This window comes from Culex quinquefasciatus, chromosome 3 (assembly GCF_015732765.1).
Source record: "Culex quinquefasciatus strain JHB chromosome 3, VPISU_Cqui_1.0_pri_paternal, whole genome shotgun sequence".
Classification (NCBI taxonomy): domain Eukaryota; kingdom Metazoa; phylum Arthropoda; class Insecta; order Diptera; family Culicidae; genus Culex; species Culex quinquefasciatus.
Window position 1 is genome coordinate 102522476 of NC_051863.1, and position 19345 is coordinate 102541820.

At 41.0% G+C, this 19345-nt stretch overlaps 1 protein-coding gene across 5 annotated transcripts in view; it reads right to left on the reverse strand.

The window, feature by feature from the left end:
- Positions 1–19345, reverse strand: part of LOC6046107 (longitudinals lacking protein) — a 146757-nt gene that overhangs the window by 51493 nt on the left and 75919 nt on the right. The window contains exon 1 of one of the 5 annotated variants that reach the window (XM_038260041.1): positions 1535–1674. The exons of the other annotated variants lie outside the window; for them this stretch is intronic. Within the exon in view, the coding sequence (XP_038115969.1) occupies positions 1535–1540 (6 nt within the window). The 5' untranslated portion in view covers positions 1541–1674. Of the gene's footprint in view, positions 1–1534; positions 1675–19345 lie in introns of those variants that run through there. 5 annotated transcript variants of the gene reach the window in all.

The window sequence follows — 19345 nt, forward strand, 5'->3', positions numbered from 1 at the left end:
GTGCTGCGATTCTGTACTAAAAACGCAGACCGCAGGTCGCATGTTCTAAATTTTGAAATAAATGAAAATTTTCGCAGGATTTCTGCGTTGACAGTTCCAAATGGGAAATCACAGCAACCAACGCAGTCCATTGTAGATACTCGCAGGAAAGTCTGCGTATTTAGAACGAAATTTGTCCATTCCTGTCATCGCGATGCAGCGCAAGTCGCAGCAATTTCTCGATGTAGATCAGGCTTGAGATTGCCAATTGTATTTTTTTTACCTAAAGATGGCAAAATATCTGTATTGTTTAAAAAAACATTGATTAACGTATATTTTTGTATTTTTAATCAAGTAACATACTTTAGACTTTTATTCAAATTTAGAATTTTGATACCACAGATTTCGTCTTTTTATAAATTCACAGATGATTTGCATTTTTTTGATAGCAGCATAAACCTTGAAATTAAAACATGAGAAACGCAAAAAGATAGCTGGAGATAGAAGAATAAGCTTAAAACACTTAACCCTCTTTATAAGCTTCACGATTTACGCCCCCGTTTTGTGCCAAAATTCTTCGTTTCATCTGCTAATAGTGGCACAAACGGTTTTTTTACTTGAGAAATTTTTCGAACTTTTTTCTAGTTCAAAGTATTCAGCATTCACAATAACAAGTTTAAAAAAAAACAAACGCTTTACGCCCCTACCCCCGATTAAGCACTTCTAAAAAAAGGGGTTCATGTGTTTTACCAGCAACAAATAAAACAAGACCATCCCGAAAAAATACAAAAAAATTGCACTGCATGCTACTTTTTGAAGTTTTTTTTACATTTTTGCAGTACATTATCCAGCTTTTAATTGTAATTGTAATTTATTTGGTAACGATATCCTGTTAGTTTACACTTTGTACAACTTTTCTTCGAAGAGTCTGAATAATGAAAATAATGCAAGTTTTTTTTTTAAATAATTTTTGAAAACATATTTGCAACGGCCTAAGTCTATTTTTCCTCCGATGCTACCCGGATTTTGGTATACTTTTAAACATTTTACATATTTTGATCTAACCATAGCGATCTACTTCGTGTTGGAACTGAAAAATCAGAAAGAAAGCATAAGACCCCTCCCCTGATCCCACCCAACTACCAACTATTGGTAGAGGTGGCTGCATCAATGTGGACAGGACATGGCATCACTTCTCGGAGTTTTCGACTTAGGCCGGTGGTACTGTCAGTTCAGTTCAGTCGTCCCTGGCAGTCACCACTATTCACCGTTGAAGAAGTATGCCCATTGTGAGAAAGCGCACCACTATGACCGGAATGTGCCCAGACGTAAGTTCCTCGATCGTCGTTGACTCTGAAATGCTGGCTGGCCAACGACAAACACGCTGCTCACGCTTGTTAAACACGTTGGCTTCACACACACACACACACACACACACACACACACACACACACACACACACACACACACACACACACACACACACACGCGCGCATTTTATAATGCGATTACCGTGCAAATTATTTTTGCATACTACATGTTCTCGTAACACTACCAACATCGATTTCTGGATTCATTAGTGAATCTTTCCGTCGCGCGATTGACAAATTATAACACTTAATCCATTCGGGAGCAGCAAGTAACATAAACACAAACAGCTACTCTCGTCCGGTGGTCACTATAACTTTCTACTCCTGTGTTACAAAGACACTTGTGTGACTTTTTGGTCTTCTCTTCCGACGACAGTGCCTACCGAATTGTCGTGGTCGTTGTCGCTGTCTTCGACCGGTCACAATTTTCGGCATACATTGAATGTATATATAAATCTAATTTCGTTTCTTCCGCTGCTTCTACTCCAATTCGTATTTGTGGCTGACGACAAAAAAAATCTCACACGCACATTGCTATTTTTGCAGCTAGCAAAATACATAGCATTTTGAGCAGCTTATATATGGCTATGTAGATTTTTTTAAATGAAAATAGCATCGCATAACGTAATTATACCTGTGGAATTAATAAATAACTCCCAAGCAAAAAAGGTGGTTCGCAAAAATTTTCATCTGTACTTGTTTCTACGTTTTGATGGTAAAAGTACAATAGTGAAGCAAATCGAACTACCGAAAATTTGAATAGCGGTTCGATGTATGTACTCGCAAGCAAGCAAAAAATTGCACAATTTAATGCAAATTCAATATTTCATTTTTAACTACGGAATAACGCCGCTTCTTATAGCAATGAATCCCCTTAAGCACACTGAAAAAAAAACGCAAGAACACTGCTGAATGAAACTTCTTCGCTGTGAGCCACGGCTAAGAGAATATTTGTGAGAGACACGCTAAACCAACGGTTTTGGTTCATTTTGGGGTCTCTGTCCTCTGCTTCCTTTTAGCAAGTTTTTTCTATACAAAGCATCACTTGCTCTCTACGAATAGGTTTGTCTGCTCCGCCGTTACCATACCAGAAGCGATGTAGCGTTTCATGTGTATCACCACAGCACAAGTGTAGCTCATTTTTTTTTCTGTACGAGACGTACGATGCTAACGCACACATAACGGTTTAACACCGCGGCCTATACGAGGTGCCAAGCACAACTCGCCGCATAATAAATCTTGGATTGACACATGCACACGATGCCGGGGGAGCGTTGTTCCTAGTGTTATCACTTAAAATTCTTCTTAACCATCGGAAAATACCTTTGCATCAACGGTAATCACATTTAGAAAATCCACTCTCTTTGCTCCCAGTACAAGTACACTGCACACCACCCAGACCGAACACGTATCACATTACTCGCAACTTGTCGTCTGAACTTGATGACAGCGCGCTGCTCCACATAACAGACGGCCAAAAACTAACTCGCACTAAACCACAGTGGACCGAGCGGACACACAAACAAAATCGAATGCCGAAGGCTTATTCCAACTCTCTGCCGACCAATCTAGCTTTACCTAAAAAAATGTTGAGCTCACTACTACACTTTAAGCGTTCTGGTTAGGAACACCACTACACCGGACCAGACCATCACTAACATATGAACATTGCCGGAACCGTCTTCAAAAGACACTGCGGTGTATGTATATTTTTTTCTTCGTCGGTTTGGCACCGCGGATAAGACAGTAAGAGGAAGAAACAGATCACACTACACACTCAAGCTGGCTGGCTGGCTGGCTGCACTTCACAGAGCTATCTACCATCCGACCGACTCTCGCCATAGGTTGCTCCAAATTTGCTCTGAGCGAATGTGTCCTCCCCATTGACCCATAATCGTCCATTACACAAACTGTCAATTATGGACCCAAACAAAGTCAGAACAAAAGAACAGCTGTCCATTACGGAACCAAAACAAGTCAACTGCGCACTGTAAAAAAACAAAAACTGCAGACATAACATGGGAAGAAACCAATTTGTTGTTGTTGTAAAATTTTACCGCAATTTACGTTTAAAAGACAGTTTATGGTTTTGAGGTGATGTTTTTGTGCAAAACAAACTGCAAACATTGGGATCGTTAAGAGCACATCGGGCCGATAAACTCATTTAAAATTCTATGTTTATCACATGAAACGTTCAACTTTACTACTGTGTAATTTGATTTTCATTACAGTTATTCTGAATTCATGATATACAAAAAATAATTAAAATGTAATGAATGATATTTTTTGTTTTTACTGTGTGCAGTTTGCGCGCGATATTTATTGCACACTTTGCACCAAATTCTCCACCCTTGCAAATATTGCACACTTTGCACCAAATTCTCCACCCTTGCAAATAATATCTGCGCACCAAATATTTGCACATAATGCATAATATCTCAACCCTCCAAGATGGCTGCCGTTAGCATGCCCCTGCAACGATCACAACAGTGCGATTTGTCCAGCAAAACTTGATAGCAAGCTCAAAATGTGATATATAATATTTTATTTCAGTTGTACAATAATATTACACCGCCATAATATCAATCGCTCTCCCCATTGAACTTTTGTTCTTTAAAAGGGGAAAAGAACAAAAGGGGTGATTGGATTGTTTTAACGCTCAATCATTGTTCCACTCCGAAGTGCATCCACTGAGCATAAATTTGAACCAGTCTACTCGTTAAACACCACGGCATACCACCACCACCACCATCATCATCCGCTCAATGCTTCGCACATGTACACCCGCAACAGCATCGACAGCCAGTATCGACTTTCCCTATATAGCAGCAAGGACAAGGGGAACGTAGCAGCAGGTAACGTGACTAAAGGAATCTTTAAGTTACTTTTCTTTATTTCAAAAAAAAATCCTTCTGCTTCAGTGTGAATCTAGAAAACCTTAAAACTGGCTCAGACAAACCGGGAGTAATGATCCACACTTGGATTTACCGGGATCGTCGATCACAATATCCAATAAATATTTGACAAACATCCACCGTCAAGCCGTTGGTTCGTGATTATTTAATTTTTTACCAACGGGAGCGAATGACCCATAGGGTTAAAGTTCCCCTATTAAAATCAACAACAACAACAACGTAATCTTTTGGTGTAGCATTGCATTGCGTTGTAACCAAAACCACGCCAATTTGATTTTTCCCATCTCTCTTTGAAACTGCTGCAATAAATCCAATACCGTGTCGTCGGCAGGAGCTTTTTTCGAGACCACGTCTGCGATGACCCAGTCGATTATTCACGAAATGAGATCGCAATGAGGCTGAACAGGTCGTGCTATATAAAAATGACTAATCCATTTCGAGAAATGTCTGTTCAAATTGTTTGATCGCCAAAAAGCTAATCGAACTAATCCAAAATGTCATTTCAGGTTTCATGTGATTCTGAACTTATTTAATTATTTCAGATGCTTTGGAATATTCCTTCGTTTTCAAAACTGCACAAAACGTGTGTCACTTTATTATGCTCTTTTCTCATAAAATGAGAAATCGACCTTTTTGCCTTTCTTACTAAAGAAAGGTATAGGTTTTACTTTAAGGCTGGACGCCATTTCCAGCTTCGTAAATATGTCGATTCAGCATGAATTTTAATCCGAAAAATCGCTAAAAAAAATCACACTGCATCGATTTTCGACGCTCTATCGATTCACCTTGACAGAACTCGTCTATCTCGAACCCTCGAATTTTGAGAAAATAAATTCCGTGGAGGTCGAGTAATGTTCGTATGTGGCAAAATTTTGCAAAATTTTGTGTCGCGCCGTTCTCAGCTCCCATATATCCGATTTCGATTCTTCTGAATGCAGATGAAAGCTAGTGTGCTGAACCTGAGCGAGTTGCCACGCAAATTTCGAAATATCCATCTGATTTCGGATGCGGCCAAGACTTTCAACAAAATACACAGTTTTTAAATGAAAATATGGTCAATTTTTTTCATTTTCATATCTTTTATTTATCTCAAAAATTGCATTTTTCGAGCTCTACAACCTCCCAAATTTTCATCCAGATTCATAATATGGTTCTGTAGTTAGAGCCGTTTGATTAACCTACCATAAGAAAAAAAAATCCCTAAAAAAAAGGTAAAAGCCCACCTGGTGACCTTCGCCAACATTTTTCATTTCTGATTTTATCCGAAATTTCTAAAAAAAATCACACTGCATCGATTTTCGACGCTTCGTCGCCAAGTCGACAAGTTGTCAAGTTGAGCTTCGAATACTGGCGCGAGAATGCTGGCGCATATATTTTGTGGCTCGACTTATACTCGTTTTGTAGTAGCCTGTCTACCGATGTTTCCTACAATATGTGAGATGTCGTAGCTTTTTTTTTTCTTTTGCCCTGTCCGTTTTTGCATAACTGTCCAATGTTTATGCAAAAAAATTTGTGACATAGGACATTCATCCGGCTACAATCAATTTGTTTTCTGTGTGCTCCTAAAATCGCCTAGAAGTAGACTTCATTTTTTCGTGATTTCGAAAATTTTCTTAATAGGGTTCATTGGATTCCAATAGGAGTTTTCCAAGCTTTTCATCGTTTATATCGTTTTCAAAGTTTTCAACTACCAACACACGTACCGAAGCTAGAAAACCAAAACCGCGGTGTGCGTTGTCACTGGCGCATGGGAAGCTGGCTATGCTCGCGTTTGTCATAAACGCTTGTTTGATTAAAAATATGTACGATTAAAAAAAATCTTTTTGGGAAAATTGCGTTTTTTATTTCTTTTGGAAAACATATCATTTATAATACTTTGCTTTCATCATAAGACTTTCTTTTGTGCTGACGTTATAAATAAACAGAGTCGATGTTATGAATTGGTAGCATTGTTATATTCTTTAGTAAGAAAGGCTCTATCTCACCCCAGGTGGGATTAAATCGGGTTTTTATAATTATTGCCATCACAGAGAAAAATGTTACAAGCCAACCCTTGATTTCTTACGATAGTCCGGATAATATTCTTTATATCGGCTATAACACTATGATGTCCACATGCAATTGATAAGCAAAACTTTCCGAAACATTTTTTTTAGATTTTAGTTCTTTAAAAAGCATTGGAATGAAGAACTCTCAAAATTTATGAAAATTTAACGTTTGGAAGTTTGACTTGTTTTATGTAACTTTGTCAATGTTTTTAAAAGTGTATTTTTTTTTAGGGTCAGCTTTAGCTGTTTCTTACAAACATTTCCTGTATATTATGTGAAAATAAGTATGCAGTAATTTTTTTATTGTACCAGACTATGCCTCGAAGTTTTTTTTTACAATTTATTTTTTTAAGTTGATGTCCCTCGAATGTGATCAAAATCAAGGGGGTGCAAAAAAAAAAAGTTAAAAATGGAAATTACAGGCCACGGTATCAACATTTGAATGAAAAATTTGTTTTCACACTTGTAGCCCCAACGGGGTCAACAAAGTTGTAAATGCAACTTCACAGGCTCTTTGAACCATTGGAAAAAGTGCAACAAGAATCATCCAAATCGGTTGAGTTTTAGCCGAGATACAGGCGGTTGAAGTTGCAGAGTCTCGCCGTTGCTCTTTGCGAGGCAAGGTCTGCTTCGATCGTGTTTGGCCTGCGTCGTTGTTTCGCGCGGAAGAAAAAGAAGAAAAAAGTGACATTAAAAGAAGCTGCCCAGTCTCGCCGTTGCTCTTTGCGAGGCAAGGCCTGCTTCGATCGTGTTTGGCCTGCGTCGTTGTTTCGCGCGGGAGAAAAAGAAGAAAAAAGTGATTTTGAAAGAAGCTGGCCAGTCTCGTCGTTGCTCTTTGCGAGGCAAGGCCTGCTTCGATCGTGTTTGGCCTGCGTCGTTGTTTCGCGCGGGAAAAGAGGAAGAAAAATTGTTTTTACCCAAATGCCACTTATTTATCATTATATACGCGCTGATCCCTGTTTTGCCTGATGGGATTGGAAGTTTAAAATTTTAAAAATATTTGCAACGGCCTTAAATGATAATGGTATCGTTATATAGTAGAAAATGTGAAAAACAAGCAAAAAATTGAAAAAGTGACTGTAAAAACATGAAAAAACTAAATAGGCAAAAGCTAATCATAGGAGATGGTAGAGTAAGCCAAATATTATCAGAAACAAACATAAACTAAACAAGATTAACGTAAATTATAATACTAAAAATGAATCAAGAAAAACATAAAACAAGAGAAGTAAAGTTTTCCGTAGAACAAAAGTCTCAAAATGACCAGCAATGGAATTCGAAACAAAAAGTTGCCCATTAAAGGGTTACTCACGATTATGCAAAATGCTTTTACAAACAACACAAAGAAAACCATTTTTTGAAGGATACATTCTGATTTTCTCAGGTGACGTCTTCCATCATGGCTGAATGTTTTTGTTTGGAGATAAAAGTTTAGTTCGCTAACAATATATTGACAAAAATCTTTTTATACAAATTGTTCATTGCTGTACCTCGTTACATAGAAAGTGAACATCACTTTTGTTTTTTTTCGGCATTGTAAAAATAAAACATTGCCTTTTTTGTTTGTACCCCGTTGGTTTGACAAAGTCAAACTAAAAGTGACGATCTGTCACTTTATGCACGGGACTCACACTTTCTATCAAACAAAACGTTTGGCAGTAAGCTGTAAGCTGTGTAAGCTTTGTGTAAAGGGGGTGTCAACCTGAAAAGTGACCCCGTTCGTTTGACAACAATTGGTGTCAAACCTGTGGTCAAACCATCGGGGTTTCAGTGTAAATATTTTGACATTTTGACATATGAAAAATAAATGTCAAGATGCTAAAGAATAGTTTTTAAGGTTTGGGATAAAGGGAATGCATTTCAAATTGATTCCATTGAAATTTTGAAGTTTTATGGAAACAACCCTCCATTTTCTTAACTGTCTTAACAACTAATGGTCCGATTTTTAATGTTAAAAAAATTAAACATTCGTTAAATTTTCTGATCATTTCAAAAACATATTTTTTTAGCAATTGTCACTAATAGGGACCATCTACAAACCACGTGGACACTTTTTTGGAAATCTCAACCGTATCACTTTTGTATGGAAAGTTGCCAAAATCGTATGGAGACTTGTTTGGTCATAGGAAGGCCCTCACAAGGTTGGAGCCATATAAAAAATACGAATAAAATCCATTTCCGGGTTTGGTACAGAATAGTTCTTCAGTCAATAATTATTTTTAACCAGCATTGACTCAGAAGTGATTGAATAGGGAGCGTTCTTTTATTACGTAACGCAAAAATTTAGTTTTTAGATCTAGTAATATTTTGCGTTAGTTCAAAGCATGTGAAAATTACACCAATTTATGTTTTCCAATAAAGCCCACAAGATAAGACTTTCATCCGAAAGTGATATTTTTTTGTTTGCTTCTTCCTATGTCCGAGGCTGTTCACCGGCACAGGTTTAAAACGAAAACGTCATTATTCAACTCATTTCACAGCCAGCTCCCAATCCAATCGGTTCACTCACTACTCAAACCTCACTTCCGAGCGCTCGAGACCCAACAACAGCACTAGGCTATGCTGCTTTATGTATAAATATTTATGTAGCAAAAGAACAAAATGGTAGATGACTGGTTGTAATAATTATTGATAGTCTTCGGATCAAAAAACTATACACCTTTCGGTATTTCTTAATAACGAAAACAATTAAAATTACTTTTTGGATAACATTGTAAGATAGTTTCGATAGTTTATTAGACAGTTTACCAACATTTTCCCACAATATGCTGGAATTTGATAATCTCTACTTTAATGCAAATCGTTTGAAAATTGACCCAATCTCTCACTCTTTAGACTCTAAAGTTTAGTGTGAGTTACATTGGGCAAATGAATTTAAAATAATGCTCAAATACAAAGATATGGGTCGGTCCGGTGGTTTAGTGGTTAGCGTGGTAGCTTCTAAACCCCAGTAAGGCCTGGGTTCAATCCCAGACGGACTCGGTGGCATTTTTTCGAGACGAGATTTTCCTGACCACGCCTTCTATCGGATAGGGAAGTATAACGTCGGTCCATTTGCGTAAAAGAGGTTTTGGGTGACTCATCACACATAACCTTCGGACGCCTAGAAATGAGCAGAAACTTGCAACAGAGACCACAAAAGACCCATGGTCTTTAAAGTGGATAACTTTGCTTTTTACAAAGATATGGTCAAAACAAGTAAAACTACAACAACAGTTATACTTCTTCGAGGGAATCGAGGAAATTTAGGTAGGTACTTTTCGAGCAATTTCAAAAAATAAACTTAAAGGTTGATTTTTCGAGAGGTCATTTTGACCGAAAACGTACACGCACGTTCGAAATCACTCAGTTTTCGTCAAAACCGAACCTACTCAGAAATGACTAAAGGGGGTATCTGTCAGATTTGAGTGAATTTCACTCAGAATTCCACGAAAACTGAGTGATATTCACCCATACAGTTATGGTATAACATGAGCCGTTAAATTAAGAGTAATGATCGATGTAAAATCAACCAAAAACTTTCTTGTACCATGTTGAAATAAAACTTCTTTAACCAACATCGTTTCATTCTTCGCTCCAAAATAATCAATTCGGGAATCCAAAACGAGCGATTTTAGAATTCGTTTTTAATCAATCATGCAGCAAAGGCAGAAAACCGGTTCTTCGAACGCCGGATGTATTCTCGTGTATATGTAGTTATACATGGCAGAACATGCGGTCACTTTTCTTTCTACCGGCTTCTTCGGTTTGTGGTTCGAAGTTGTCGCGTCCAGAGTTGTCTGATATCTTCAAGAGACTGTATAACAGGAGAAAACACATGCAAATCTAAATTGATTTGACAATGATTACAAAGGTATAGTATGAAATGTTTACATTTTGCACTGAACTGACCAAGTAGAATTGTATGGGTTTCTTAGCAAAGTTATTGGATTATTTGAGAATAAAATTTAAATATTTCATACTATAGTGTCTAAATCGGGCTGTAGTGAACGGATTTGGACGCTTCAATCCACTGAGAATTTTGGCTCGAGCCTCTACTCGATTCAGGCTCGATCTCGAGCCAGATCGACTCGAGGCTCGAGCCAAAATTCTCAGTGAGAAGTTGCAAAAAAAAATGTATTTTTATCCTCTATTTGACCATCGGAAAAGTGTCCCCCGAGCGGCCACTCTGGTTTCGGACCGATCTGGATTATCTGACGGTTTTGTCCCGAAACGATATTTTCTACTCCAAAAAGATAACGGTTTTTATTGGAAAATTTTTAGTTGATGTTCTTTTAACACAAAAAAAAACAATTTTCTAACGATGGTTGTTTGAAAAACTCATGTTTCGTAAAGTTCTACATAAATAAGGAAACTTATACTAGTTTTTCATAATACTAAACACACAGACCACAAACTAAAGTGTTTTTTAATAAGATACAAAGTTGTCAAAGGTTTCAAAATAGTAGTTTATCATAGTTTATCATGTAGTTGTACATTTATGCAACGAGGTTTACCGAGTTGGATAAATACGACGAGTGCTGAAAAAATCAAGTTTTGCAACGAGTTGCTTACAACATTTTTTGCAATTCCGAAAAACGCTTCTTCAATGGAATTTGATGTCAAACATTCATGTGTTTAGTAAAGTTTGGTGAAGTTTGGTTTGGTTTGCTGGTGGTTGCTGGAGTGCCGAGTTATAACCGAAAATTTTTACGGGAGTCGAGCTCGTTCCAGTGTTAAACGCGTTCTGACCTGAAATCCCTTTGACCAGTTGTCGCACTTACATCAATTTTTGGCTATGTCAGGATAGACGTGGACACTTTTTTGGAAATCTCAACCACCCTCCTCCATCGTGGAAAATTTCCATACAAAACAAATATTCGTATGGAGCGTGGTCATTCGCCAATTTTGGGGGGCAACATAAATTTTAAAAGATATTTGCTAACGGTCTAACAATTTGATAATTCGATTTTTACATCATACAATAAAATTTAGTTCTTTCACGTCAGTAATTGAAAAATGGCTAGAATTTTGGAGAAAAAAAAATTCTTGGCATGCAAGACAAAACCATCCAATAACCACACTACTCGTGGCAAGTGATGGCTGGGAAAAGGGGAAATTGCAATTCTGCTTGGGTAGTTGGTAGCCGCTGAGTGCGAAAAAAAAAGAAATCCGATGTAAATGACTACGCTAGTATTTGTGGATGTATACGTTGCTCCCTTCTGTAGTATGAGAGATTTTTTCCACTCTGGGAGAAAAAATATAATGATAATTTCCGACGGAAAAAAAGTTGCCAGCTTCATTCGCTCACTCTCTCTCCAAATTGTGTGCGCTTTTTCTGCTGTATAAAATCGATAAAAAAGTATAATTGAATTACGCTCACTTACGTCCACTGTGAGCGCTGGACTTATGCAAAGAAATTGGTATTGTCAACTCACATTTATTTTTGTATTATTTCCTATAAAAAAATCTTAATATTTCAAAATCTAGAACATTATTTTGATGCTCCGTTCTACAACTACTCCTTTGTATCTTTCTAGAGTTACAATATAGCCTACTCTTTAAAAAGAGACTTCAAAAACTACTTCCGCTAAGCACGTGCAAATACATATAGAGTTTAGAAGTTTTAACCCACATTTCATCTAATTTTGTGTATCCTTTTCTACTTTATAATGGGACTCATGTGGCAGCAGGCCTAGATGAATGGTTACGCTGTCCGCTTTGTAAGCGGTAATCATGGATTCGATTCCCATCTGCTCCAACCTTCCATCGGATGGAGAAGTAAAACGTCGGTCCCGGCCTTGGTTGTTGTTAGGCCGTTAAGTCATTTTAGGTGTAGGAGTCGTCTCCACGCTATACGTACAAACAGCACACCAAACCAAGCCTGCTTCGGTGGAATCGCTGGCGGCGGTTGCACTTGCAATCCAATGGTCGTCAGTTCGAACCCTGGGGTGGGAGGTTCCTTGGAGTAGACAGAGGATTGGGTGCTCTCCCCATTCAAGCCTTCGGACTCCTAGGTTCGAGCAGAAACTTGTAATAGAGAAAATTTATTTTTTTTAAAACAAGCTCATGAAGTTTCTAGCAAATTAATAAACTTGATAGTACTTATCAAAAACTACAATTTGAACTTTTAATTTCTTCCGTGGATGTAGGGGAAATGTACTCATTTCGGCACACTAAGCATTCCGAGCAATTCTTATCACTTTCGCAGTTTTCCGCTATTAAAACACTGTTTTCAGAAAAATAAACAAAAGAGAGCTGCTGGCTATCTCTTATTGGAGCTATTTATTGCTTTTAAACAGTCAAATAAAATTTATGTAAGCTGAAGTTTAAGGTTAATGTGCTGATAGGCCGATGATAAAAAGCGATGATATAGGGTTTATTTCCTGTTTCAAGTCCTACATTTTACTTTTGTAATTACAACAAGCTATGCGGTACAAAGATAACATTTTTGTTAAAAATGTTAATCTCTTTATTTTTGGCAAGATATCGTCGCTTGTGTGCTATCTTGTGACACGTCCTATCTTTTACAGGCCAACCTCCTGTGGCCGAATGGTTACAGGTTTCGCCTCATAAGCGGAAAGTCATGGGTTCTTCTCAGGGTGGCAGCCTCAGGTTTAAGTTCAGAGGTAGCAGCAACCGTATGAGTATAAAACGGTTGCTTCACGTTCTCTTCTAGCATGTGATCAATCTTGGGATATTCCTTTGCGGCTCTTCCCAAAATACTTTCCTCGTGTCTTCGCATGTAAATAATGCCCAGCCGATCGGTATTGCACTGCAGTCCAGTCGCATTGTCCAGATCAGAGCAAAGGGAACACCGCAAGAGTAGCGCCGCAAAAAAAAACAATTGTCTTTACAAGACCCCGCGCGGCAAATACTAGCTGCTGGGAAGAGCTTGAAAAATGACACTAAAAAATTGTCACCGCGGTTCTAGCGATGCATAGCGCACAAGGCACAAGGAAAGGAGTTTACAGCATCTGGATGGAACAGCACTTTCCCTCTCAATAGGGACTGTTGGGGACCTGGTTGCCTTCGATAAGTGGTCCGTGGTTCCGTTGGTAGGTCCCAAAATAGACCGATGATAGATTGGGCGCAGATCCATCTGCGCGCACACACACTGGTTGAGGAGGTCCAATAAGTCCGCGGGAACAACTCCCCGGGCTTCCAAATGACGGTTTCGTGGTCACCGCAATAAATAAAACACGCGAATTATCGTAAACTACACGAATTCTAAATTGAACGTTTATTTCTTAGGACTGTACAAAATATACAAGCGCCGCGCCGCGGGCGCGACGGTCACCCCGTAACCTTTCCAACTTAAGTTTAGTTCTGTTTCGTACGATCGCTGAACCTAGTGCGATGTTTTCAACCCTAGCTAGAGAGATAGTTCTGGGAGAAAGTTCTCTCCGCTCAGTCTACCTAAACCCTCAACAAATGACCCCCGGTCATTGATGATTGTTTGAGTTTGGTTCAGTGGAAGTCAACCTGACTCTCCAACATTCTCACCCACCCTGAAATTCCCCGAATTTCTGAACCTAAAAGCATCACAAGAAGCTCAAGAGTGTGGGAGTAAATGGTACAAAAATGTGTCCTAATTTGTGTTGTTTGTTCCCGAAGCGCAACCAAACATGAGCTTGTGTGTCCTAAAAGTGTTCGTAGTCATACATTATTCCTATTTTGTAAGCTTTGCTTGGTCAATGATTCGCTTTTTACCCTAACCCGACGATCAGATCGTCTATCCAAATTTTGTCAGAAATTGTTTTCGTGAGCAAACGATGCCTATCGTGGCTCACCCACCATCGAAGATCGCAGCGTAGATGTGTGTTGGTGCTGATCAGCTGTTCGATTGCTGCATGAAGAGTGCGCAGAAAACCTTGCGAACCGATCCCCATGACCAGCCTAATCCCGATGCCATGTGTATTCCACCACCGAGTCGTACGTCCAAGTACTGCCAGCTGATTTGTGCGATCGTGTGCGATCGCTGTTCGCCTGCCGGTGCTGTTGTTGTTTGTAGATGTGCTTGCGATCTCCTTGCCGGACCAAAACCGCAACACATCCGTTACCACCACCAACTGCGACCGATGATTACAGCTGATCGATTGATCCTCTTTGCGCTCCGACCCCTAGACCCTGCCTAGAGTAGCGCGTGTAGAGTGCTGCTGCCCGAAGCCGTCCGTGGCTACAGTAACACGTCGTAGAAGTACACAATCCAACTGATGCCAGCTCCGTGTGGCTGTATGCGCTGACCCTGCCAGCGTAGTTGTGTGCACACCAAAGCACCGTACTGTTGTATTTTGGTCCAAAACACCAGTTACCGACGACCCTGCCGTCGATTCCGAATTCGATGCGAGTTTGTTGGTAGGGTATTTGTCCCTATTTTGGACCTCCAAATGATGAAACTCCGAAGCAAGCGTCCTTGGCGCTTCGCAGATTGTGATCCTCCTTGAATGGGCAGCAGTGTTCCAACTGCCGGCCGTCCTTGATTCCGTTCAGCTTCCCCAAGGTGTGCATCCTCGACACCCCCAAAGCTTGAACACGATGTGAGATCGGCTGTGTTCCAACTGCCGACCCAGGTTACGCCGCACATGGCAACGTCCCGTTGACGCCGCGCTCAGGTGTGGGTTTGTGAATGGTTGATCCACAAGTTTGCAGTGCTTCCCTGACTGCACAATTGGGTTGAGACCATAACCCGTACCTCGTTCCTCCGCAGTCTGTCCACGACTGCACTCAAAACCATGAATGGTGCGGATCGTGTATCGGCATAAGCGACATCCGATGACCCACACGCTGACTTGCACCTGCTCGTCAAGTTTCCCATCGCGACGATAACCATCGTCGTCAATCAATACCGTTAGCCGACGTCCCGATGACGTCACGTAAGATGATGATTTGTCCCGAACGATGTGTGTAGATGACCGCCAGCAGCACTACCACCAGTTGGCAGTGGTCAACTCCAGAAAGTTGTATGCGTGCCAGCAATGTATTGGTTGACCGTGCAGTGACATGGAAGAGGATTAAGGTTTTTAGGGTGTAGCGACCGATGTCCGGCTTCGGCGGACATATACTTTTGAGTGTGTTTACCTTAAGAAACCTAAAGTTGTGCAGCCTCTTCATGGTGTATGGTCGTCCCGGATGATTTCCGATCAGTTACACCGTCCAACCAATCGCCGTTGTTGCATGCTGAATCAGATCTCGCTCCGTGAAGATCAAAGTTGATCGCGTGCCGGTATCAGCAACCCTGACGAAGACGACTCACATCTACGACCGTAACAGCTGATCACTCGATCGCCGGTCGTCCAACAGTGTGAGCTGGTGTGAGTTCCATTTGTTCTCCCAGCGAACCATCGCTCGTCTTGCCGTGTACAAGCTGTCCGTTGCAGGCCCCGATTGTTTGCTGAACCGTAGTGGCTAGAATGAGACACCACGATAATCCCAGCTTGTGCTGCCGTCGTCTCGCTCGCAGTGACGACACCATGACGTCACGTTGTGAGTAGACAGCATCCGTGTTCGTCGGCTCGAGTGTGATCGATCGTCCCAGCGACGTTCTGCGTGGTCGGTTGACGATCACGATGACTCAGCGCCGAATGCGAGTTGTTGGTGTTGGTGTGGTATCACAGCAAGGAATAGAAAAATGTTGTGTAATATTCCGCAGTAGAGTCCAAGCCTCGGCGACATATACCGTTCTATTTTATTTACCTGGAAAAGTAGGTTTCGCTTCAAACGGTACGTGTTGTGTTCCTTGAAGCTGCGTTGGTGAAGTGTCCAAACGTGTTGCCACAGACACGTTGGCGAATCTCGTGACGTGTCACAAGTGCAGCTCCGGTTGATAGGGTTGTTTATCCGAGTTGTTCCTCTGCAACAGCTGAGTGATGACGTCGTCCTGACGTCACGGTTTGTAATGGTGTTCACCCTGGACAACAATACGTGGCGACGGTTCGCCGATCGTTGATGACGTCGTCGCGTTGAATCCGTGTTGGTGATATGACGACCGATTACGTCACGGCGATCCTTGCAGCCACCGATCATCGATGGTTAATTGGTTCAAATTGATGTTGATGGATGTTCGCGACCGGGATAGTGCAACCGTGCACCAGAAGATGAGCGTTTCAGCTCCGAAAAAAGCCGTGCCGACGACGAAGTGATGTGTAGCGGGCGTGTGGCTCAGCAGTGTTGGTTCGAGAAGAGATTTTGGTGGTGTTAGCGAGTGATTGTGCACGGCTTCGGCCGACATATACCGATGTTTATAAATAATTACCTTTGGAAACAGGTGTGTCCTCCTAATCGGTAGCATGTCCAGAAGCCAGTGTAACTCCATCATCCCGAAGCAGACCAGCTTGAGTGGTCAGCTTCCAGCCAAGACGAACCGTGTGAGTGGCCGAACCAAGTTCCAGCGAGCGCGACGTGTTGCTTGGTGAGTTGGAAGTCTGCTCGCTCGTGTTTTGTTGTTCAATTCCAGGTCGCTGTGCACACCGTGCACTCCATTTGTAGTCCGCGAAGAAAGGTTCTGCTGGACAATGACCTTTGTCCAGCCCAGCCAAGTTGAAATGGCGCTATCCATCCAGCGCGCAAAATGGCGAAAAGTCCAACTCCAGGTAGTACGAACCGTTTCGCGTGTCCAAGTCCTTCAACCAGTGTCCTCCGGTGGTTCCCCAACATCCGGTTCGAAGGACCATTATGTTGGGGACCTGGTTGCCTTCGATAAGTGGTCCGTGGTTCCGTTGGTAGGTCCCAACATAGACCGATGATAGATTGGGCGCAGATCCATCTGCGCGCACACACACTGGTTGAGGAGGTCCAATAAGTCCGCGGGAACAACTCCCCGGGCTTCCAAATGACGGTTTCGTGGTCACCGCAATAAATAAAACACGCGAATTATCGTAAACTACACGAATTCTAAATTGAACGTTTATTTCTTAGGACTGTACAAAATATACAAGCGCCGCGCCGCGGCGACGGTCACCCGTAACCTTTCCAACTTAAGTTTAGTTCTGTTTCGTACGATCGCTGAACCTAGTGCGATGTTTTCAACCCTAGCTAGAGAGAAAGTTCTGGGAGAAAGTTCTCTCCGCTCAGTCTACCTAAACCCTCAACAAATGACCCCCGGTCATTGATGATTGTTTGAGTTTGGTTCAGTGGAAGTCAACCTGACTCTCCAACAGGGACTGTGTTATAGATCTAGAAATGCTTAATAACAGTAAAAATGGGTAACACGATACAATAGTCCTCGTAATCAGGATTCCGTGTCTTAATACTCAAACAGAAAAAATCTTTTACAGCAGACGTGTCACAAGATAGCACACAAGCGACGATATGTCAAGATAAGATTCAAAAATCAAAGTGTCATGGAGATCAAAATTGAAATTGACCAAAAAAGTGAAAAAAGCAATAAAAAAAGATGCTACTAATTTCAAACAATAATTGAATATATAAAAAAAATAAAGTTTACAATTTTTCTACAGAAATCAGAAAGCGTTGCATGCATGCAAGTAACGTACACAAATACACGTTAAAACAAATCCCCCCGTTTTTCCCTTAATTTATTACCCCTAAAAGTTCTTAAAATTATTGAAAGTTTTAAAATCTAAATAAAAAGTTCAAAGGTATGGATATGGACTACACTGAAAAAAAATGATGCACGGTAAAAAAAATGGTGATTTTTTATTTCACTTTTTCTCACTACAACTTGATTTGCAAAAAAACACTATGCAAAAAAACACTATGGACAGCTGCCAAATTTGTATGGAAAATTAAATGAACGAACTAATGATGCAAAATGGCTTCTTTGGGCATACCGAAGGCACTCAAAAAGTTTCAGCCGGATTAAAAAATACAAAAATTAAAATTAAAGAAAAAAGGACCGATTCCGTAGAGAACTGCTTTGTAGTCCATATCCATACCTACAACTTTGCCAAAGACAAAAAAAATCGATAAAAAAAAATCCTTCAGAAGATACAGATTTTTAAATTTTCATATATCATTTTTGTATGGACAGCTGCCAAATTTGTATGGAAAATTATATGGACAAACTAAAAAATGGCAAAATGGCTTCTTTGGGCATACCGAAGGCACCAAAAAAGTTTCAGTCGGATTAAAAAATACCAAAAAAAATCGTGTTGGGTCGCGGACCCTATTATCGGAGATTATTTATCACCCCCCGTCGCACTGCTGGTTCCCGGTGTCGGACCTAAGGTAATCCGGCGTTCAAGGCTTGTGCTCGCGAGTCAAGTCTGGGGCCACAGAGCCTTTCCCGCGTACGGTCAAATCGGACCCAGGGATGAATTGACCGGAGACAAGGCCGGCAGCTTCCGGACACACAGTGGCTGCCTATTCATTGCTGCTGAAGGTGGAAACCATCGAAGAATGCCTATCGCGCAAAAGGAAGATGGCGGTAGCGAAGCAGAGGACTTCATGGGGACCGGAGCAGCAACAGCAAGTAGTCGTGCGAAGAAGTTCGTGGTAAAATGTGCCATTTTAGGGGACCGGTATGTTGGGTCGCGGACCCTATTATCGGAGATTATTTATCACCCCCACGGGGGTGAGTGCGAAAGAGACGTCAGTGGTGGCAACTGACGTCTGCTTGACTTGTTATTGTTTTGAATGTTGTTTGTAATATTTGTGAAAATATATGTTCTGTTGCGTTTTGACACCCGTTGAGACTGGTCGTCTCATCGGGACCAAGAAAGTCACCGTGTTTCATTTTGTTGTACCGTCCTCCCAGTGGTGTCTTCGTCCGCCGTCGTAATATTCGTTTCGTTTCTTGTTCCGTACGTCCCCGCAGTAATGCACAACGTAGGGGACTGGACGATCGGGCCGAACATTGATAATATGTTGGGTCGCGGACCCTATTATCAATGTTCGGCCCAATCGGCCAGTCCCTACGTTGTATTTTAACTTCTTGCGGGACTGCCGGAACCAACAACTTACGAATGACGGCGGAGCTTCAGGGACGATGGCGGACGAAGACGATTCTCACCGTAAATTAAACACGGTGATTCTTTGGTCTCCGAGAGGCCACCTCGGAGGTTCAACACAGAAGAACTTTATTTCACAGTTA